Consider the following 23,683-nt stretch of genomic DNA (forward strand, 5'->3'; position numbering starts at 1 on the left):
AGAGCTACGGAACTCCGAAACAACAGTACAGGCACTTGGGAAAACGGCCTGGCACTTTCTTCCAAAGATAAACGTAGGCTTATCATACAATTCAGCAATTCCTTGGTATATACCCAAATGACTTGAACACATGTCTACCAAAAATCAACATACAAAAGCTTGACACTTTTCTGTATTCTAAAATATTTTTATTTAAAAACAAAGTATAGAAGAGGGCAGAAAAGGCCTCTTTCAAATAGCAGATACAATGGATATATTAACAGAATATACAAGTATATAACTTGCTTTATTCCTGTGCTGGGGGATGGGAGCAGACTGGGAGAAGTCAATGGCGGGGGAAGGAGGGGGGGAGGAAACATGTAATATTTTCAACAATAAAGATTTTTTTTAAAATACTAATACAAATATAATGTTTTGTTAAACTGATACAAAAAAAGTATTTAACTTTTAATGTTAAAAGTCTATAGCTACCAAATAAAAGTTATTATGGCATGTTTGGTTAAGTTTACTTAATTACTTAATAGCTCAATGTAAACTCTTACCTATATACATACTTATTTAAAATATATTTTTATTGATTTCAGAGAGGAAGGGGGAGGGAGAGAGAAATAGAAACATCAACAATGAGAATCATTGATAGTCTGCCATCTGCACACCCCCTACTGGGGATTGAGCCCTCAACCTAAGCATGTGTCTTTGACTGGACTCAAACCCAGGACCTTTCAGTCCACAGGCCGATGCTCTATCCACTGAGCCAAACCACCTAGGGCTGTATACATAATTTTAATGGTTATATAAAATTCCATCCAGTGAACATTTGGCTAATTCTTAGAATGGAGATGTTATTGGGTTTGAAATATTTTAGTACATTTATCTCTTTTATATTTAGGTTTACTACTTAAAGTAATATCTTAAGAAACTTCATATATGTATTTTAGAACATTTGATTTAAGCTGGGTTGTAGGCATAGGAGTATTCATTCTCTCTGCCCCTTTCCCCTCCTCTCTCTCTAAAATTCAATGAAACATTTTTAAAAATATATATTTTATTGATTTTTTAAATAGAAGAAGGGAGAGGGATAGAGAGTTAGAAACATCAATGAGAGAGAAACATCAATCAGCTGCCTCCAGCATTCTCCCTACTGGGGATGTGCCCGCAACCAAGGTACATGCCCTTGACCTAAATCTAATCTGGGACCCTTCAGTCTACAAGCCAACACTCTATCCACTGAGCCAAACCAGTTAGGGCTCAATAAAATATTTTTTTCAAACGAAACAAAACTATACTCAGAAAAAAAAACAAAAACAAAAAAAAAAACGCATTTAATAATCAAATGGTTGTATACAAAAGTGTCCAAGAAAATAGTCATGATTAAAGTAAGAAAAATAACTTACATAATAACTGACTAAAAGACAAAGATGCAGACCTCTAAGGCTCTGACATTCTAACTACAACATCTCCTAGCTTGCTGCTCGCCCTTGCTCCCATTCTCTCCTCTCCAGCTAAAAGTTATGCTCAAGGTGTGCAGTACACGCCTCGCATCTCTCCTCTCTGCTCCTTCACTTGGTTTGGATTCTCTTCTCCATTTCAACCTGCCAAAACCCTACCAACTTCTCAAGGTTTGGTTCAACCTTTCCAAAATAACTCCTCCACAGTGTGGTATAAAAATAATAACGATAGATGAAACCGGTTTGACTCAGTGGATAGAGCGTCAGTCTGTGGATTGAAAGGTCCTGGGTTCGATTCTGGTCAAGGGCATGTATTTTGGTTGCGGGCACATCCCCGGTAGGGGGTGTGCAGGAGGCAGCTAATCGATGTTTCTCTCTCATCGATGTTTCTAGCTCTCTATCCCTCTTCCTTTTTCTCTGTGAAAAAATCAATATATATTTTAAAAAATAATAATGATAAGCAGCTATAAACACTCTCTCATTGAACATGATCATAAAGGCTCTCTCATCTCCTCCTTAGAACAGTTCTGTGACGTAGGCAAGGCCTTCATCCTCCTGTTTTGTCAGCCTAGGCCTGGAATCATAATCCCTCTTTACTCCTCCCCAGACCTCTTGCAAGTGAGCAAAACACACCAGCAAACACATAGCATTGCTCTCGTTGGAGTCCACTTGGGGAGGGCGATAGCATTGCTCTCGTTGCTCTGGGAATTGACAGATGGAAGGTATTAATAAAAACAATGTAATCAAAGGCAAATAAGAAAAGCAACAGAAGTAAAGAAACAGACAACACAGCATAATTTAATCAGTGATTGCTTAGTCCTGGCTGCTGTGGCTCAGTTGGTTGGAGCATAGGCCTATACACCAAAAGGTGGTGGATTAGATTCCTGGTCAGGGCACATCCCCAGTCGGGTGTGTGTGGGAGACAGCTGATCCATGTTTCAATATTCCTCTCTCTCTCCCTCTCTCTCTCTCTCTCTCTCTCTCCTTCCCTTCCTCTCTCTGGAATCCATTCAATAAATAAATAAATAAATAAAGACAAACAAACAATTGTTTTAAAAAGAGGGAAAGGAGAGAGAGGGAAGGAAAGAAGAGCCGCTGCTTTGCCTTGCCCTGTATTTTCATCATGTCAGGCAGATGGGATAAGACCAGCTACGTGGTCATACCACCTCTACGGGAGAGGATGGGGCTGGAAGAGTAAGGTCATGACCCCCACTAACTGCAGAGAGGAGCACTTTATTTTAATTAATTAATTTACTCACTGACTTTTAGGGAGAGAGAGAGAAACAACGATTTGTTGGTTCACCCATTTACGCATTCACCGGTTGACTCCCGAATGTGCTCTGACCAGGGGTGGACCCCGCAGTGTTGGTGTATCCGGATGAAGCTCCAACCAACGGAGCTAGCCACCAGGGCCACAAGCCCTTTAACGCTTCTCTCGTGGGTTTTGTTTTTTAAATCCTCTCTCTGGCTTTTGTTTTTTTGTTGTTGTTTTCTTTAAGATGTGCACTTTATTAAACTGGTAAGCCCTGCTTGGCTGCCTCCACACCTCAACCCACTCCCAGGAGGACCAAGAGCCTTCATGCATCTCAAGTTGGGGACAAGATAGGGGGCCATTCAAAATAAAACAAAAAGAGCAAGTATTAAGGCAAAGATTTAAAAGTGTGGACTACATAATTTACACAAAAGCAATGCTATCACCCTCCGAGAGTGGACTCCAGCGAGGACTGGCCCTTCTTAGGGAGAAGCGAGCCTCTTTGGGGTAGGCAAGGGACCTCCCGTCAGAATGCATCTCTGGTGTTGACCGGAGAAGGACTAGAATGACTATTTTAAAAGAACAGCGTGCAAAGTCCTCGGCCACAGTGTAGAACTATGGGGTGCTCGCTCCAACAGACTGCTGTCACCTTCACGGTGCCAGTTTTTAAATCCCGAGTCAAGCGCCCCCCTTCCCACCCACCCCCCACCCCCCACAAAAAAGCCATGCCAATCTCATCTAGTTTTCTGTACTAGTTAGGTAACCTCCTGTGGGGCCCCAGGAAAAAAAGAAAGGGGGGGGGGGTGGGGGAAGGGTGTAACCAACGAAGTAACAGTCCGCCTAGAAGCATCTGCAGTGGGCGATGGAGGCCGAACTCCTCCTGCTCCTGCTCGCTGCTCCACACCTGCTGGAAGGTGGACGCGAGGCCAGGATGGAGCCCCCGAGCCAGAGTGCTTGCGCTCAGGGGCGCGATGAACTTGGTCTTCCTGATGCTGGGAGCCAGGGCGGTGATCTCCTTCTGCGTCCGGCTGCACGCTGTTGCCGCGTGGTGCTGCCGCGTGGTTCTTCCCACTTGGTGCTTCCACCTGGTGCTTCCACAGGAGCGCTCTGTGGCAGAAACACTGCTCGGTGCCCATGGTGATGACCTGCCCAGGGCTGCCACCTCTTGCTCAAGTCCCCGCCACCAGCACCCCTTCTTCTCCGTGTCCTCGTGCACGACCTCCCTCCCGCTGGGCAGCGCGGTGACAGCCGGTGCAGGGGGGCCACGCTCCATGGGGATCTTCAGGAGGGAGCCCGCCAGGTCCAGGCACAGGAGGGCGTGGGGAGAGCGTAGCCTCCGTAGATGGGCAGCCTGTGGGGGACCCGTTCCTGCTGGGAACCCACTCCTCCACCTCCTGCTGAACAGTCTTTGGCATTTCATTTGCAAGAGAGAAAGAGTTTCTTTCTCAGGGTATGCTGCAGCGAGACGTGGTACTTCTCCTTCTCGGGTACTCCAAGATTCCAGTCGTGCACACTGCTGTTCAGTTCAAGGTGGAGATCCACAAGTGGCCGCCGTCTGGGGGAGAGGAGGAAAGCAAGAGTTAATGGCATGCAAACATCGAAGAGGAGACAGGTGAAATGAGCCAAAGATCTGGGGTGTGGAGGGTGTACGGACTGGAAGAGGGAGTACGGGGAGATATCTGTAATACTATCAACAATAAAAATATTTTTATTGTTCTAGCTGGTTTGGCTCAGTGGATAGAGTCTCAACCTGTGGACTGAAGGGTCCCAGGTTCGATTCCGGTCAAGAGCATGTACAGTACCTTGGTTGTGGGCACATCCCCAATAGGGGGTGTGTAGGAGGCAGCTGATCAGTGTTTCTCTCATCGATGTTTCCAACTTTCTATTCCTCTCCCTTCCTGTCTATAAAAAATCAATAGAATACATATTTTAAAAATATATATTTTTATTGCCGAAACTGGTTTGGCTCAGTGGATAGAGCGTTGGCCTGCAAACTGAAGGGTCCCAGGTTCAATTCCGGTCAAGGGCATGTACCTTGGTTGCGGGGCACATCCCCAGAGGGGATGTGCAGAAGGCAGCTGATCGATGTTTCTCTCTCATAGATGTTTCTAACTCTATCCCTCTCCTCTCCTCTCTGTAAAAAATCAATAAAAAATATTTTTTATTAAAAGGGAGAGAGAAAGAAACATCAATGATGAGACTCATGGATCAGCTGCCTCCTACACGCCCTCCCGCTGGGGATCGAGCCTGCAACCCGGGCGTGTGCTCTGACGGAGAATCGAACCATGACCTCCTGGTTCATAGGTCAACACTCAACTGCTGAGCCACGATGGTTGGCTAAAAAAAAATTTTTTTTTAAATGTGCCAACTGATGGGAAAGTGCTTTGAAGGTGTTCTTTTCTAAATACTTTACAAGCTGCTTAGAGATTGATTCAAACTAGCAGGCAGCACTCTGGCATGTGACTTCGGTCCCCTTTCCCAAGGGGCAACTGAGTCAAACGGACCCACCCGGACGGTCTGTGCACATGCAGGATGCATATAAAAGGCCAGTAATGCCGCTGGCGCCCTGGGTGTCCACCTTGGAACCCAGAGGCACCCCTGCTCTGCGCACCCGTTAGTGCCCAACCACCACTGGGAGGGAGGGTGGGGGCTGCAGGGCTGGGGCTCCGGGCCAGCTAGGGCCCGGGCAGCTCACCTCTCCTGCTGCAGCTTCTGCGAGAGGCACTGCAGGTACCGGGACGACAAGGTGGGGTACTGCTCCAGCAGAGACACGTCTGCCCTGCACAGGCTCCAGAAGAAGTCTGCCTCTGGGTGAACCGTGCAGGGCGCAGGCTGCCAGGCCTTGGCGTCCATGCTGCTCGCTCCTCGCCCGTCGACCTCTAGGAGGCTGCTGTCCTCCAGCTGAACCTCTGCTGTCTCGTAGTTCTGAATGAAAAAGACCTTTGGCTTTCCCAAGAGAGAAGGGCACGCGTCTCCCCTGAACATCCTCCTGATCTGATCCAAAGGCAGCCCCGCGTGGGTCCGGTCCACGCCAAGCAGGCCCTGCGAGCCCCCTCGGCTCACCAGGACGCACACAAAGCTGTCCTTGTCCTGGTGGTGCGTCCTGTAGGCAACTTGGCAAAGATGATGAATCATATCCTCCATGGTCAGAAGGGAGAAACTCCAGACTTCAAAGCCCAGGGACGTGAAGGTCTTCCGGAGAGCGTCTGGGGGAAAGAAGGGGACGGGTCACAGGAATGGACACATCACAGCGCTCCGCTCCAACAGCTGCAGAAAGGGTGGTGTGGGTTCCCTCACCTCCACCTGCGGGATGACCTGAGGCCCCTCAGATGTAAGTGGTGGCCATTTCCAGTCTCTCCAGTTCCCCTCCTGACCTGCTTCCCAGTGTGACCTCCGACTAAGCAGCGGGACCCTGGGCCAAGACTTCCTACAGCGCCCCTAGAGTCATCTCCTCCTAGCTTGCAGAAATCCCGGATTGACCTTGGCTCCAGGCGTAGAGGAAGGCAGTAGGAAAGGCAGAGGCCGAGTGTGCTGACCTTGCCACACCTGTGGGCAGCAAGCTCTTTAGGAAGTGGGTCTTCCCAGCTCTCAAAGGAAGTGAGAGACCCACCCTAGGAGGACGCAGGGGGGGATTGCATGAGATGATACAAACAAAACTGCCGCTGCCCCACAGAAATTAGTTCCTATTCTCTTTTTAAAAATCTTTTTGTCCATCTTCTAGAAATTTCTGTAGCTTGGAACCCAGATACTCTACTCAGTCCACTTCTTCTCCATCTGATCAGTTTACCTTCACTGAAGACATAACCACAGGCTCCTGAATTGTTTTATCTTTCTAATAGCAAAGAGACATCTTTTTCTTCCTCGCTCAAAACTTTGATTGGCTGCCTCCTGCACGCCCCCCACTGGGGATTGAGCCCGCAACCCGGGCATGTGCCCTAACCGGGAGTCGAACTGTGACCTCTTGGTTCATAGGTCAACACTTAACCGGCCAGGCAATTCCACATTCTTTTGAGCCACCCATTCAGTTTCTGTTTCTTGTCTGAGTGACGTCTCCAGTTTGTAGTTCATTTGTGGGGCAGAGAGCTGTTCTGTCTTAAACCCAGAGGCTATATCCACATCTCCTCATTCAGGCTGTCACCCAAACAGCCCAGGAGCTTCTCTGGATTTCTTTCTGTGCCTCTTGACTAGGTGCCCACCTCTCTTCTTTACCTGGGGAATGGTCTTCAGGAACCTTTTATATATGCACTAGAGATCCAGTGCATGAATTCGTTCACAGGTGAGGTCTGGCCAGTTGTGAGGAGGGAACACAGGTGGTTGGCTGGCCAGACCTGCCCCCTATCAGTGGCTTTTGTCCTCTTTTGCACATTCATTAATTCACACATTAATGAATTGGCCTGGTCAAATTCCCAGGGGGACAATTTGCCTATTAGCTCTTTATTTTATAGGATAATCATGAAGAAATATCAAGAAGGTGCCCATCTCCTAAAACCCTATGAGAAAAGAGCATTAGCAGGGAAAGGAAGGGCATGGTACACAGGGGGCTGGCATCCTATTAAGAGCTCACTTGCACTCACAGAGTCTGTGTAGCGGAGGCAGCCAGTCCTGCGCCCCCTGCCCTCGCCTGCGGGTGTGGGCAAGGCTCCCACCCAGCACAGTGCTCAGGCTGGGACCCGAAGTGTCCCCGGAGAAAGCCTGACTAGATCCCCAGTTGCATTCCTTTCTCTGCAAAGGACCCACAGATCTCCGGTCATGGAATACTCTCGCCTCTAGGGGGCAGGAGCAAGCAGGGAAACAGCAGCCTGTTTACAAGTCATCGCAGAGTGATGATTCACTGCTTCCAGACCCTCCCTTCCGGGAAATTCCCTCCTTTGTCAAGGTCCTGGAAGGAAGCCACAGTCTCGCCCTAACCTACGTGGGCTGTTGTTGATAGCATCCGCCCCAGGCCTGAAGGGTCTGGTAAGTACCCTGTTTCCCCGAAAATAAGAGAACTTTATCTGGGCCCTGTGGGGTTCCACGTGGCTGTGGGCAGGCAGCTGCAAGGTACAGGGCAAAAGAGGAACCAGTCTTGGCATCCTAAGATCTGAGTGTAAGTCCCGGCCCCCCACCTACCCGCTGGGCCTGAGCTTTGCCTAGTCCCTAAAGAGGGCTGACTTACCCAGCAGCGGGGCTAAGAAAGGGCCGGGCCTGAGGTCAGGGCAGGAGGTCCTTGCCTAATAGAACTGGAGGAGAAAGGGCTAAAGCTGGAGGGGAAGCCAGAAACGACACAGGCCCCCAAAGCCAAGAGCGGGGCAGTGAGAACAGCAGGTCCGGACGGGCCTTCGCCCATGACGGAGCATCCTTTAAACGCCCCTGGAGAGGCAGGCACTCGGAGACCAGCCCGAGTCGGGCAGCTGAGGTTTCCCGTGGGAGTCACGTCTTTCCTCTACCCCGGCCAGGTGGCACGGTGTCAGCCGGGAACGCAACATTGCTGGGCCAGCGAGAACACGGAGACGGCCCGGTCTCACTTATAGGATCAAGGGGGTGGTAGCAGTGCAGTGACTCTGAACAAGTTACAGCCTTAGTTGACTCATCTGTAAAATGGGAATCACACTGATGCCTAGGCTGTAGGAAGGAGCAGGGGGAATCCAGGGAGCTTCCTGCCGAGATGCTTTGGACACTGTGAGCGCTTATCCACAGAAGGTAGTGAATTTAAAGAAAAGCAAGGCAGGCATGTCCCATCTCCCTCATGGAATCTGCCTCCTCGGGACCCAGAGAAAGGTCTCCGCCTCTGCAGTTTGTTCTTCTAAGCCACTATGTTTGGGAGTGATTTGCACGCATTTTCAGATAATTCAGCTAAGTCCTCTTCTCTCCTGCCAGGAAAAGGAAATGAGCTCAGACAAGTCGGGTTCCGTGCCCTTACATAGCATGGTGACTGCCCGCTCCTTCCCCGCAGATGGGGGAGGAACTTGGGGCCTGAGCGGAAAACAGAACTTCGACAAACCAGTTCCACATTCGACATTGCCCTGGAAATTCCACTCCTGACCCAGCACTATCTTGGTAAACTTGAATTGCTCTTCAGAAATCCACTTTCTGAAATGCTGGGGTTTTCAGAAGGTGGGAGGATTTCATTTTGGCTATGCAGTTAGAGCGGGGCTCTTGGTGAAGGGCCAGCTCGCCCGCAAAGCGCCCCCACACACTGCCTCTGGCTGTCTCATTTCCTGCTGTTCCGTGCCAGAAGAGCACGTTGCCTATTCAAGATCACAATGGAAGTGCGCAGCATCTGCTAGAGAAATCCGTCCCTGCCTGGCTAAAAAGTACAGGGACATGCCCGAACCGGTTTGGCTCAGTGGATAGAGCGTTGGCCTGCGGACTGAAAGGTCCCAGGTTCAATTCCCATCAAGGGCATGTGCCTTGGTTGTGGGTACATCCCCAGTGTGCGGGAGGCAGTTGATGTTTCTCTCTCATCGATGTTTCTGACTTTCTGTCCCTCTCCCTTCCTCTATGTAAAAAAATAAATAAAATATATTTTTTAAAAAGTACAGGAACATCTCCTGGCTTTTCAGAAAGAGCCAGGGAGAAAAGAGAGGGGGCAAAATACTTCTTAAAATCTTTTACTCAGGAGCCTGCACACCAGCCAGATCAAGGCATTAGATCAAGGCCTGGAGTTCACCTGTCTGTGACCTGATTCATTCACTTCTCTATTCCATTGAAGCCCAGCCCTGCAAGGTCACTGGCACTGATGGCATCACACCATGGCTGGCTTTTTAATTCTACCAAATGCGACAATTAGCCCAAATCCCTACACCTCCCTACCTCTCCGAGGAGAGGTCACATTCCCTATGAGGATGTGTCTCAGGAACAAGTCACCCAAAAATCACCTTATCGTCATTCACAGCGTGGCTCTGAGACCAGGCTACACCTCATTGCCTCCATATTTGCTTCACACAGGACCAAACATGGGGTTTTGCAAATAGTAGGTGCTCAATAAACATTAATGTGATAAAGGAAGAATAAACTTATAAATGTTGGGGGACTTGCATACTCTCTGGGTAAAAGTCTCTCTTTTCTTTTTTTGAGGACAGAGTTAGGTAGGTATCAGAACGTCTGCTAGATTCTGCAATACAGATAAATGGTTTTAGAACCGCACTGAGATTAGAAGAGCTAATTGAAGCTAATATTTGAAATGTATTCCTTCCTTCATTCACCCACCAAATGTTTATTGGGCTCTAATGTGCCAGGTAGTGCTCCAGGTATTGGAGACACAGTCCCTCTCCCACCCCACATGGAACTTCAGTTATAGCAAAGTAGCCAAGAGCGGACAGAGGCTCTGGAGCTAAGCTTTCAAATCCCAGGGAAGTTAGGAAGAGAGTTGACCGTGTTCTGCTTGCTCACCTCGAAGATGGGGATAATAGTACGGACCTCACAGTATTAGTTATGAAGATTCAGTGAGAATCCATGTAAAGGAATGAGCACATCGTCGAGTTTAAATCAAGTTTACACTCTGATTACCGCCACTCTCCAGTTAGTCATCCTATGACCGCCGGTCCCTTTCAGATCCCTTGTCTCAGTTGGCGGTAATGTTTCTTTCCAGACTCCTTCCTACACACTTCGCCAATGTCCAACCTTAACCACATGACAAAGTCAACCAGGCAAAAGACAGGTTGTTGTTCAGATGGAAATGCAGACAGGAAGGCTGCTCCATGTAATGAAGACCTCTGCTAGCCAAAGCAGGAGTCCGGGCCTCGGTGAAAATCTCCAGGAGGGCAGCTGGCCGTGGAAGGGCGGGAGGCCTAGGACAAAGGCGAGAAGAAGAGGCCGTGCCTTCCACTCGTCTTAATCAACACTCTGCAGGGGCTCCGAGTCTCAGCCGAGCTTAGCATGGACGCTGGGCCCCTCAGCAGATTAGAACACTGCACGATGAAAGTAGAGTGTGCTGTCTACCAACGCCTACTCCTACTTCAGACCACAGACACACATGCCCCGGGCTCCGCCTCCACTTCTACCCTCCTTTCCATCCTCCCCAATCAGGTCTTTCTCCTCCCTCACTGGCCCTGGGCATTGGCCTTGGAGTCAGATTCTGTCTCAGCCACTCCAGTTCACAGGGATGACTGTGGTCGGAGTGGTCTGGCTAGCTTCCCGCCTCACAAGTTTCGGCCTCTCAGGTTACCCATCCACTCCACCCAGCTCCAGCCTGTGGGGACCTGCCCCACTCAGCCGGGCCCAGCGCAGGCTCAGCCCTCAGTTCTCTAGGCCCTCACTCATCTGGGATCAGACTCCTTGTACCATGCACAAAGCCAGGCGAGTTCCAGCTTAGTGGTGTGCAACCAAAGGTAAACAGGCGAGTTGGGAAAGGAATGTAAGCTGCATTTAGGACCTGTTTACAGTGGACCAGGCACCACCCTAAGCCCAATCTTCCTGAGACGTGAGCCCTGTTACTCACGCTTCCCAACGTTGCGGTGAGGGAGGTCCTGTTATTAATGCATTTTACAGAATAGAAACTGAGACACAGGAAAATTGCCCGAGGTCACAAGCTAGCACATGGCAGAGCCATGATTCACACCCACGCAGCAGTCATAGCCTAACCCTGACCACTCTCCTGAAATGCAGAAACATACAAATACGCATTCAGTCCCTGCCGGCTAGAGGCCCATAACCTAGCATGAAGCAAGCACAGACAGTGGATTTTAGTCACAAAACCACAGCAGATCCTGGCTTTTTATCTGTGTGATTCTCTTTATGCCACAGATGTGCATCCCCTTCCATGTGCACCTGGGAACTCAAACGAATGAAACAGAAAATGGATTAAAATGGAAAGCAGAAGACAAACACAGTCTCTTTTAAAAGCAGAAGTTACTCATTGAGATAGTGTCTGCTCTTCTTATATGGGTACTAATGGCTGCAAAAAAAAAGGATGCTTATATATACTGAGAAACCAGCATTTCTCACATCTAAACCCAAAATAGGGAACGAGAAAGAGAGATCATATCAGGAATCCTGGGATATCCAGTCTAATGTTTGCTAATTTGATCTTCTGTTCGATTCTCTGCCCAACCATCTCTCCATGGTAACATTTTCAGTGAGCCTAAAAGCTAGCTCTGGTTCATTCTGAGAGGATGTAGGAAAGCTGGAAGGAAACCGGGGAGACAGAGCGACCAACCCTTTTAAGGAACAGATGGGAATTAAACATGTTATTCCACTTAACTAGCTTTTCCCCATTCTCTTTAGATGCATCACCAGTGACTGGTCTCATTTGAGTCACCAGAATAGAACAAAGAATCAACCTAGATGCAAACAGTGGTGACACACAGATAGCTCAGACTCAGGGCAAAATCCCCACAGTGTGGGGTGCAGAACTAAGTGGCACACTGCCTCTGAGAGAACACATACTTAACCATATTTTTAATGTCCCCCCCAAGAAAAGTTCACTGTCTCTTTGGGTGAAATGATGAGGCATCTGGTAATACTGAAGCCAGAAAGCCTTCCATTTCGCAACTTTCACAAACCACGCCTCTTCCCCCACACACATGCACACACACGCGTCCCCTTTCAGTTTCCTCCTGACACACTCAGTTCCTTGTCTACTGGGGTTGGGTGAAGCCATACAAAGGAGTTCTGTTAAGTGGGATGCGGGTGGAAATGATACAGACCATCTGGCTGGTGTGTCTTGATGATTCAGCATGGACCTATGAACCAGGAAGTCATATGCCTGAGTTGCAGGCTCGATCCCCAGTGTAGGGGCAGGAGGCAGGAGGCAGGAGGCAGATGATTCTCTCTCATCTTCGGTGTTTCTATCTTTCTATCCTTCTCCCTTCCTCTCTCTCTCCAAAACCAATAAAAAAAACTATTTTTAAGAAATAGGGCATACCACTCTGAGGCCTGGTCCCCAAATGTATGTGGGATCACGCACTCCCTCCATCCATCAGCCAGACAGAGAGGATCCCGTGGGAAACTCCAGGGCCTCCGCTGCTGAAGCTACTAAATAACCACATGGAACCCCTGCCCAGCGGTGTTCAACCTCTTCCACCTCACAGAACACATAGACCGACGACTAAAACTCTGCGGCACACCAAGGAGATATTTTTGCTGATCTAACCAAAAAAAAAGAGTATAATGTTTTAGCTATTGTTGTGTCAGCTGTTCCCTCTCTCTCTCTCTCTCTCTCTCTCTCTCTCTCTCTTTTTAAATCTGACCACGAAGGGAAAAGAGCTCAGTGCCTCCGGCTAAATATAGTCAAGAATGCCACATTGTAAACATCCTTGCAGCGCACCACTGGAAATTCCCTGTTTTGCTTGGCCCAATCCACACTGGACGGTGACCTGAAAGAGAGACTCCGCTTCATGCAGAGGTGGGCAGTGGTTTGTGAGAGCCGCGAGTGTTCATCAGGCCTGCGGGGTAGCCTGCCTGCGGCGTGGTCTCATGCTGGAGGCACCCACTCCTACCTGTGTCATTGCCGATGCAATCAAGTATCAGGCAGATTCCCAAGGGCTTGCTCTGCATCCGGTATCTGTCCTCCGGGAGGGGCTGGAAAACAAAGCAGGGATTGATAAGGACCCTGGGCACCGCTGTGTCCCCAAGGTCTCCCCAAGGCACCATCTTTCCCTCCGGGTTTTCTTAAACGGCCCTTTGGCAGGGAAGTCAGTCAACAGACAGAGCCTGGCGTCATCACAGCTGACATTTCCATTTAATATCAAATTGTTCCTCTATTCAGGAAATGTGCTTCAGACAACAAGCTACTTCTGGTTTTTTATTTAATTGTGAGGAGAACTGCAGTCTCTTTACATGGGTCCTAGCTTTGCAGGAGAAAGATTATTTGAGACAGAGAAAAGATGATCACATATTTCTCAGGAACCTCAGTTTGTACAGGTGATGTCTTTGCAAACAAGTACAAAAGATGTCCTCCTATGGCCTCTCCTTACAGAAGTGATCAGCCCCCGCAAAAAGCAAGTCAAGGTTCAGTGACTCGGCTCCAGCAATTACTCAGCTGACCAGTGGCCCTTGGCGTTTTTCTGCATTCCAAAGTTCACGGACACAATCCACTCCAGTGAACTTTGGATCCAGTCCAGTCTTTCTCCTCGCTACGTCCACGATTCCCCTTCAGAAGAGGACTCAGGAGAATGACACTCTCAGAATCCTATCGCTGTCACCAGAAATTCTTAATGGACAGTTATGTTTAAAGAAGCCGGGGTTCTGCACAGAGTGTGTACGTGCAGTACAATCCCAAATGAGAAAATGGATTCTGTACCCGAGGCAGAAATGCTCCTGATTCTTGAACCGACGTCTTCACTGGTTCTCCTGCAGGACGAGAGGGAAATCGCTTACAAAGCGGAAGGAGGCTTAGCCCACTCCCCACTGGCTGTGTCCTTTCATATCACAAGGGTCTCTTCCCCTGTTTCTTTCCCCCACTATCTCTTCTCTCCTCAGCTGTACTCAGCCCCAAGGTTCCGACCTTGCACTGAAAAACCTAACCGATATGCCCAGCCAGCATGGCTCAGCAGTTGAGCACTGATTGACCCATAAGCCAAGTGGTCTCTGGTTCCACTCCATTCAGGGCACAAGTCCAAGTTTTGGCTCAATCCCCAGTAGGCAGCCCATTGATGATGTTCCTTTCCCATTGATGTTTCTATTTCTCTCTCCCTCTCCCTTCCTCGCTCTGTAAAAATCAATAAAAACATATTTTTGAAAAAGAAAACCTAACTGTAACCCAAGTGTCTGTGCTAAAGAAGGGTCATGTAGAAAAACTGCTTCAATAGCAACTGAGAGAAGGCTCCCCCTTGCCCTTCTTCAGGTGAGGGCCAGGTAACTGCTGAGTGTTTAACTTGAGAATCTAATAACTTCACCACAATATCAACAGCTTTCCTCTCTGTGCTACAACTGGCAACACCCAAGGGAACAGCCTTAGAGACTGAATAGATGGCCAGGTTTTCTTAGCCCAGGGATACTGGGAGATCATAACATTAAATGTCAATGGCAATACGGGGACAGCGAGCTTAGCACATGTAGGTGAGTCTACAGCACATTTTGTTAGATAAAAATGACTTTTTTAGCCCAGTGAGGTAGAGAAACCATCAGCTTTAAAACCATTAAAGGCGAGCGTGAACCCTAGCACCGTCACGAACAAGCTCTGTGAATTTGGGCAAGTTTCTTCCTGAAGTATCAGGTTTTTTTGAGTCTCTAGGGTGAACAAACCAAAATCGGCTTTGTACTGTTGTTGCAAAAATGAGAAATAATGTCTAAAGACAGGCCAAGAAAATGCCAGGAAAGATAAGGCTTGGGGGAATTGAGCATTTTCAAAGCCATAAAAGTTGAATCACTCTTTTTAAAGAACAACTAGCAACACCCTTTAAAACAACATTCTGCTTCTAGAAGCTTATCTTATGGCAATAATAGAGAAGTGTGCAAAAATGTCAAGGACATATCCTGAAGGACTGACCCAAGCTAAAAAGAAACTAAAAGTCTACCCATATGAAATGGAGTAAATAAATTTTCCTATATAATAAAAAGGTAATATGCAAATAGACCAAATGGCAGAATGACCGGTCGCTATGAGGCACACTTACCACCATGGGGCAGTCGCTCAGCTCAGGAGGTGCCCCCTGGTAGTCAGTACGCTCTCATAGGGCTGATGGCTGGTGAGCGCAGTGGCCGCCTCCTCGGCAGTGCTAAGGATGTCCAACTTCGGCTTAAGCTGACAGACATCTCCAGAGGCCTCCCAGACTACGAAAGGGCACAGGCTGGGCTGAGGGACGCGCCCCTCCCCCCCGCAGTGTACTGGGCCTCTAGTGTCCATATAATGGAATATTATGCAGTGTTAAAAAGGATAAGAGATCTTTATGTATTTGACATGAAAAGATATGCAGAATATATTGAGTAACAAATGGATTACTAAATATTATAATATTGATCCAATGTACTTCAAAATATGTATTTGTGTGTATATATTTATACATCTATATATGAAAGATAAGAGTCTTAGAGGGATATAAATCAAACGTTAATCAGATAATGTTGATACTTGTAATTAAGAGAAAAATTCCACTTTATCTTTTTCTATTTTAGCAATCATGGATTAACAGAATTTTAAAAAGCACAGAATGATCTATGCAATATGCCTTTCTCCATTTAAGGCACAAGTAGGAGCTTGGTGAATTGTATCCTCATTATCATCATTCAGATGAAATCTATTTAGAAATCCAAATTAATAAGAATACAGGGCTTGATTATTTCAAACTTCTGTTAGATTAAGGCCAAGAATGCTTTCTTCTTTTGTTAGTAAATCAACCATTCCAGGCGGAAGCAGCTCTCGTAGGACCGTTAGGGTGTGGAGAGCTTCGCTTACGGAGCCTGGGCAAGCCCAATCAAGAACAAACCTGCCATTAGCGCAGTGGAAAGAACACAGTTTGCTTTTCATCCCCATCCAGATCTGCCAGGTCTCCTATTTCCCTTTAAACAGCTTTCAGCATGCTAATGCTCACACCTCAGCAGAGTTTTAAGAAATGCCGTCACTTCAGGAATCAATTCGCTCCTCCTTAGCTTTTCCTGGAGGTAGGCAATGACAGGCCTGGGCTTCACCATCTGGCTAATCCTGAGCCATCGTGTGACTGAGTCTCAGCCTCGCTTCAAGGAGGACTCAAGACAAGCAAAAGAAATACACCTTTAAAAATAGGTGGGGTCGCGTGCTAGTGTCAGAGAGATGCAAGAGACGATCATACAGGTTGAAATCACTAGGTTTTTAAATTGGTTTTTCTTTTCTTTTTTGGAGAGGGGGACGTCATCTATAGAGTACCTACACTTATTAAATGGGCTCTAACACAAGGTCGTAGTGACCCTTCTTCTTCCAGCTGCTGGATATTTGGTTAACATGGCTCATGATCATGGCTAGATAAATGTTTAACTCACCCTGGTTATTCTTTCCTTTCAGGCAGAAATAGAGAGCCAAGAAGATGAAACTGATAGAGTAAGAGGTATTTAAACTCAACCAAGTGAATTCAGTAAGTAACTAGAAATGCCAATGAATACATTTTAAGAGTTTAACTGCTTTTGGGGAGCTTTAATTAGACTGTACAGATAAAGGGAATGGCCAACTCTAAAAAAAGAAAACATTCTTGTACTAGAATTATCAAGCATTTACAAAGAAAAAACATAAAGAGAAGTCAGTCTTACTTTGAATGCCAGGATCTCTCACCATGAGTCTTTGTCCTTTACTCCTCCCATTCTGAAACTTCAAATATAAAGAATAAGGTCACAGACCCTGTTAGTTTTTTCAGGATCACATTCTGTTACACCTCCTTAAAAATGTTTATAGAATTTTTACCCAGGAAGAAACAAAAATATTACATTCACTGTCAAATTATCTAAAGAAGAATAGCAAGAGCTATTAATTCCATGAATCCTACATCTTGTAGCCAAAGAGCAAGGCAACTCTTCTTTTCGAGAAGTGGAAATACAATTAATGTGTAAATATGCTAAATTAGCACATTAGAATGTTTCAAAAGAGCTCAATAAAGTCAGCTGTCATGATATAGTAGAATTGCTATAAAAGCTCCAAGACAGCCCAACTGGCTGTGGCTCAGTAGTTGAGCATTGACCTATGAACCAGGAAGGAGATCATAAGTTTGTTTCCGGGTTAGAGCACATGCTCAAACTCAATCCCCAGTATGGGGGAGGGGAAGGAGTGTACAGGAAGCAGACAATCAATGTTTCTCTCTCATCATTGATGTTTTTATCTTTCTCTCTCTCTCTCTCTTCTTCCTTCCTCTCTGAAATCAATAAATTTTTTTTAAAGAGCTCCAAGACAGAACAAGCTGTTGAAACATGCGATTAATCTCAAACCTGATCCTTTAACACAGAGGCAATGTAGTATGGTTAAGAGTGGGAATTCTAGCTCAAATAAACCTAGCTATAAGTTTTGTTTCTGCCACTTACTAGCTATGTAACCTCCAGCAGGTTATTTAACCTCTATATGGCTGTTTCTTGATCCTCAAAATGAGGACAATAGTGGTACCTGTCTTATACATTTTTTTGTGAAGGTTAAATGTATTCAAAGCACTCAGGACAGTGCTTAGCACATGAAGTGCTTACTGGCTGGCCAGTTGCTGTTCTCCTATAATTGCCTAGCTAAACATAAGCCACACGTGGGCTTAATTCTTAAGAACAGCTACCATTTCTGAGGGCTACAGTGGGATTAACCAGAGAATTAAAGATTGAACCGACCCTTTCTTCTCAGATGACAGGTCCTGTGTAAGGTACACATCCCACATACTGTCAACCATCTGATACGCTCAGCTTTCAAGTGACAGTTCTCCACTGAGGCTATCCTAGCCAAAAGAGAGAAGTAGACTGTTCATTAAACTGTGTCTTTAGCTATGTCTGTGTGTCTAAATTAATGAAAAACATGTCACTTGCTTTTATCCCTACTAACCAGTGACTTAGCCATAGGTTGATGATAGTAAGTAGAAGTTCAAGCTCCACATGGATATGCATTCACTTTTACATACTATTAAAGATATATAACATCAAGTCAAAGCTATATTTAAGAAGCATTATATTGAGCCCTTGCCAGTGTGGTTCAGGTGGTTGAGTGTCATCCCATACACAGAAAGGTCAGCAGTTTGATTTCCAGTCGGGGCACAAGCCCAGAAGGCAACATATGGATGTTTCTCTCACATCAATGTGTTTCTCTCCCTCTTTCTCTCTCCCTCTCCCTTCCTCTCTCTCTAAAATCAATTTATTAAAAAAAACAACCATATATATATTAAAAATCATATTGCAAAGAAATAAATGCAATAAAATAAGCATTATATTGCAGAGTCATACAACTTTTTTATTCTGCAATATGTTGGTATCATGTGCCATTTAATGCCACCATATCTGTTTTCATTGATTTGAGAGAGAGATAGAGGAAGGGGAAAGGATAGAGAAATAGAAATATTGATCAGCTGTCTTCTGCATGTCCCCTACAAAACCCGGGCATGTGCCCTGACTAGGAATCCAACCAGGGACCTCTTGGTTCAGGGGTTGAGCAATACCAGCTGGGCTGCCACCATAACTTTTAAAGCACTTTTGCAGCCATGTATGAGTTAATATCCAGGTATTCAGCTCCTAAATCTTGTGAGCAATACATGTGCTACAGTGCCTGCTTATTAAATGAATAAATGATCAGGGTCACAGATTAATATAGCAAATTTAAGGAGACTTTTACACATAGAGCATGTGAGTTCTCGATGGACTACAAAGACAGTGAATACAATTACTTCCATTAACAAAATAGAAAGACAATAGTAAAAATGGGGCAGGCTTTTAACTAAGAATGGTGACATAATTTATATTAGAGAGACAATAGCAGAGAAAACTCAGAAAATCTGAGTCAGCATCCTAAATCAGTTTTGTCTCATCATTTAATATTACAGAGATTCAGAGAGACAAAAGAAAACGTGATTGGTTCTTGGAAAACGACAGACATATCTAAGCGATGGTGTATCTAATAAATATGTAGTTAATTACATACACCACTGTGTAGAGGAGGGCGCAGGGACTGGGCCCGGTTCTGGTGACAGCTGGAGGTGGGTAATCACTTAGCGTTTCTTATTTGTTCAGTGAGGGGGCTGGACAGTATAATCCTTAAACATCCTTTTCAACGCTGACATGCTATTGCTCAGTGGTATCTCTTACAGCTCATGTTCTTCATGAAACTATTTCTATCACAGGGGTAGTTAATGCTTTCATCGCATACTTTTATGAAAGTTTTTATCATTTAACCATGAAATTACACTCTGATCTAAGAAGTCCTCACTACAAATTCCACACATCTTTATATGTGGAGGAGGATGAGATGATACTAAGATTGACTTCTCAGAATAAAACATATTTATGCTCACAAATCAATAACATCTCTCAATAACAAAAAAGGAAAGGGTGAATCAAGAAACATGGCTCTACCTCAGCAGGGGCTAACAAAAGAAAGCTCGCTCTGCAGCCTAAGCCTTGCACAAACATGTTCCCCTTGAGTGGTTATTTCACAGAAATTCCTGAAGAACATAACTCCTGCACAGCCCCCAGGAAGAAGGACAAAGGGCAGGGCCGTAAAACTAAAGCTCTGACAGGGGCAAGGTCCTGATAGTGTGTCAGCCTAAAGCCGTCTGCAAGCTCTACTTAGACCCATAAAAAGCCTGCTCCCTCCCCATTCACCACTGATTTCTTTTTCGAACTCAGTCCACCTGCACCCAGGTGCCTTGAATAAATGCCTTTTTTACTACACTGAGCCTTGAATCAGTTCTGTGCGATCCCGGCCCAACTCCGAACCTTTCAATAAACACTTTTGCCGACATCATTAAAAGAAGCTCAATAAGCTCAATAATCTCAATAAGAAGCAAATGCCCAGAGAGGTAAATACAATCGTTATTTATTTGGAATTATTATTTGTCTAAGCAAAAGATTGGGAATAATATATCAATAAATACACAGATACAAGACTAAGAAGTATTATAAAACAGTGGTTATTTTTGTATCATTTTCCAAATTATCTCCATATACATGTGACAGCTTTGTACATAAGTTTTTATATATATGTAAGTTTTTTAAAAACAATATGTGCATTTCTAACACAATTTTTTCATGCGTTAAGTGGAGTACATAGTGTGAGAATATGTTTGTTTTGTTTTGTTTTTTCATGAAATCTCTGAAGCTTTTTCATGCTGGTATTCCAGGCATTTGCTCCCGACTCACCATTCCGCTGTTATATGGAGAAGGATCCTTAAGACTCAAGTTTGGGAGAGATGCCTGGAGGCCATTTACATAACTTGTTTCTGCTCCTTGAGCTGTAAGCAGAAGAGAGTTAAGGTTTACCAATTATTAGTAAATGAATCTTCAACAATGGCTCAGTCCGAGGTCAATCATCATCTTTCAAACCACCCTCAGCTCCTCAGCCACCTTACTCAATTCAAAATATCAGATCAGATGATTCTTCTTCCACCAGCATCATTAAGAAAGGACTAAAAATGCTACTCTTGTACTTGACCTTTTATCAGTCATTTGGGGTGGAGTAGGAGGTGGGGGGGGGGGGGCAGTTCTGTAGATCACTGGGTCTCAGCCATGTCCTTCAGGCTGTGACTCTGGGGGCAGTAGACTGCTAACAAGTCCCAGGTTAAGTTGAGGTTGAGTCTAAAAGACAATGGGGTGGGGGACATGCTAGAGAAGGCCAGTGTGAATCTGGTCCCCTTTACCAAGGGAGGGGTTTTCAGCAGGACAGATGCCCTTTCTTCATGAAAAGATTTTGTGAAAGTCAGAATGTATGTAGGGCAGCCATGGGTCCCCAGTGACGAGATCCCACCCAGAGTTGGATGGTGATCAGGCCAAACACTGGAGCAAGGCAGCAGGGCATATCCTCAAAAGCCCTGAATGTCCACAGCACCTCCACCAGGTATAGAAATGGGGGTGCAAACTCTTCCTTGAAGGTGGGAATGTTAAGAACTGCTTGGTGGTGCGTTGGAGAAGGCCAAGACTCATTGGTCTTGGGCGTGGGGTGATGAAGTCAGCAGATCTGGAATATGAAAGATTTAAAGGGATATGATCTCTAATCTCAGGCTACCAGGATGCTGTGAACATTCAGGTTCTTTCCATCCACCCAACAGTGAATATTTGCCAACCACACCTATCCTGCACAGGGTACTTTCCTTAAGCCCCCGAAAGGCCAACGTTCTGCTTACCAGACTGCTTGTATTTCTGGATTTTTGTCTTCAGGTCTATTCTGTGGATGTTCTTCAGACATTTTTCTAATAATTCCAATTGATCTGGAGCAACCAGATTTAGCTTCTCCAATTCCATCACAAGATCCAAGAAGCTCTAAGAGAGACACCAACAAGAAATAAATGTCAGTAGGGCTGACTCTTAAGCCCCAAATGCAAAACTCAGGTCATGGGTTTATAATAGCAAGAAAGGGTGACAAATGGAGCTCCTTCAGATCTTCAGGGATCCTAAACTAGACTTCTCTGTGTGATAGTCCTTCCAAGGCAAGGTGCAAATCACTGTCCTGAGGTGTATGCAGCAAAGAGGTAGTGGGAAGTCTTTTGGTGGCCAAGCTGTACCTAGGTTGGGGATGGACACATGGCCCTTTTGTGTCATCAAGGAATATGGTGGGAGCAGGCCTAAAAATACAGTAAAATCCTCCAGAGCTGCTTCTTTTTCAAACACTCGGGCTGGTGATATAGTAAAAAAACTCTATGGGCTTTCCTGGAAAAGGAAGAGAGAATAGTTTGGGGAAACTACTTACTAGGAAAACCCCAGTGATACCGTTTTTGAAGTTCCTAAAATTTTTAATCAATGCTGGCCATTCCAACTCCCTCTGATTCAGGGGATATGAGAGGACAAAATGTCAAGGTCTGGGCATTTTGTTACTCAGGTATTTGGTTTCACTTCCCTTCTGCTTAACATTTGTTTGCTGATGTGCTATTTTTATTCTAAAATAGAGTAACCAAACATTTGGCTAGTTTTGCTCAGTGGAAGAGTGTGGGCCTGTGGACCGAAGGGTCCTGGGTTTGATTCCAGCCAAGGGCACATGCCTAGGTTGTGGGCTTGATCCCCAGTGTGGAGCATGCGGGAGGCATCCAATCAATGATTCTTTCTCCCTCTCCCTTCTCCCTTCTTCTCTGAAATCAATAAAATTATATTTTTTTAAAAAGCAAAACCCATACTGTTCTCACTATCTGCCTTCCCTCATCCTCAGCTTGGACCTCCTTGTTCAAATGCTTGCTTTCCTTTCTTCATATCATAGAGAGTATCCTCCAATTTCCGATGGACTCTTGGGAATAACCAAGAAAAAGAAAACACACCTTATCCTTGGCTGTCTTGCCTCGGCCCATATAATCCTTCATGAGAAAAATTAACGAGGACATATCAGATTTATCCAAATGTTCACCAATCTCAGTCATCAGCACCCTGTGAAACAGACAAGTTTCTTTAGTCAATTCAGATACCAGTCCCAGTGAGACCGCCAAGAACCTATGCCTCCTCTGTGCCAATAATTGGTTAAAGGACTAGTTCTTGTCCCCATGTGAATGTGCTCCCCCCCCCCCCCCCCCGCATAAGACAGAAAGCCTAGATCACCCCAGAAGGAGAACTTAAGAGAACTCCAAAAGATAATTCATGTTTTCTCCAGTTTTCAATAGGAGATGGTACCTCTCTTTCCAACTAACTACTCTGAAAACAACTCAGAGAATAAAAACTTCACTAAAGAATCCCCTAGCTCCCCCAGAAGTTATGAAGAAATAAGTAATGACTAAGATGAAGACAGAAATAGAATTGAAAATGATCTTCTCTGTTGAACAAACTCCCAGGTGATGCGGATGCTGATCTGGGGACCATACTTTGAGTCACAAGATTCTAAAGCAAACACCCGGCCCACTCTGAAACTCAAAGTGTAAATGTTAGCTAGAGCCTGGGAACTGTGACCACAGATGTCCTGCTCTAGAAAGCTCCTCCTGACTCAGCCAGTCACCTCTGCTGCAGTAAAAGCTACCACCATGCTTTATCGGGCTGAAGGGCTGTTTTCCCAATTAGCCTCACAGAATCTTGAGTACGGAAGAGTCTTCACGTATTTTGCTCTAGCACTTTCCAAATAACAGGCTGGCATATATCAACCCAAACACACACACACAAAAAGCTACTTAACAAATGAAAAAATGGCCCTAGCCCAGTTTGGCTCAATGGATAGGGCATCAGCCTGCAGACTAAAGGGTCTCAAGTTCGATTCCAGTCAGGGGCACATGCCCGGATTCTGGGCTAGATTCCCTGTAGGGGGCATGCAGGAGGCAGCCAATTGATGTTTCTATCTCCCTCTCCCTTTTTTTCTCTCTCAAATCAATATAAACATATTTTTTTGAAAAACAAAACACATCATTGATGTTTCTATCTTCCTCTCCCTTTCTCTCTCTCTCAAATCAATAAAAATGTATTTTAAAAAATGACTAAAGGCTGGTGGTCTGCTAATTTAAGCAGTTCCCAACAAGTTTTA

The 23,683-nt window shown here is 45.7% G+C and overlaps 1 protein-coding gene across 4 annotated transcripts in view; it reads right to left on the bottom strand.

Annotated features, from left to right (window-relative positions):
* Window positions 1-3,455: 3,455 nt before the first annotated feature.
* Window positions 3,456-23,683, bottom strand: part of CFLAR (CASP8 and FADD like apoptosis regulator) — a 33,666-nt gene continuing 13,438 nt past the window's right edge. The window contains exons 3-10 of one of the 4 annotated variants that reach the window (XM_036420666.2): window positions 22,503-22,608; window positions 21,381-21,516; window positions 20,410-20,492; window positions 16,840-16,903; window positions 13,922-13,971; window positions 13,119-13,200; window positions 5,396-5,906; window positions 3,456-4,255 (exon numbers count right to left, since the gene is read on the bottom strand). In XM_036420666.2, the coding sequence (XP_036276559.1) occupies window positions 4,117-4,255; window positions 5,396-5,906; window positions 13,119-13,200; window positions 13,922-13,971; window positions 16,840-16,903; window positions 20,410-20,492; window positions 21,381-21,516; window positions 22,503-22,608 (1,171 nt within the window). In that variant the 3' untranslated portion in view covers window positions 3,456-4,116. Of the gene's footprint in view, window positions 4,256-5,395; window positions 5,907-13,118; window positions 13,201-13,921; window positions 13,972-15,236; window positions 15,271-16,839; window positions 16,904-17,889; window positions 18,335-20,409; window positions 20,493-21,380; window positions 21,517-22,502; window positions 22,609-23,683 lie in introns of those variants that run through there. The other 3 variants (XM_036420670.2, XM_036420669.2, XM_045575430.1) reach the window with 3 other exon arrangements.

The sequence above is a fragment of the Pipistrellus kuhlii genome, unplaced genomic scaffold, assembly GCF_014108245.1.
Source record: "Pipistrellus kuhlii isolate mPipKuh1 unplaced genomic scaffold, mPipKuh1.p scaffold_m20_p_7, whole genome shotgun sequence".
In the NCBI taxonomy this organism is placed as follows: Eukaryota; Metazoa; Chordata; class Mammalia; order Chiroptera; family Vespertilionidae; genus Pipistrellus; species Pipistrellus kuhlii.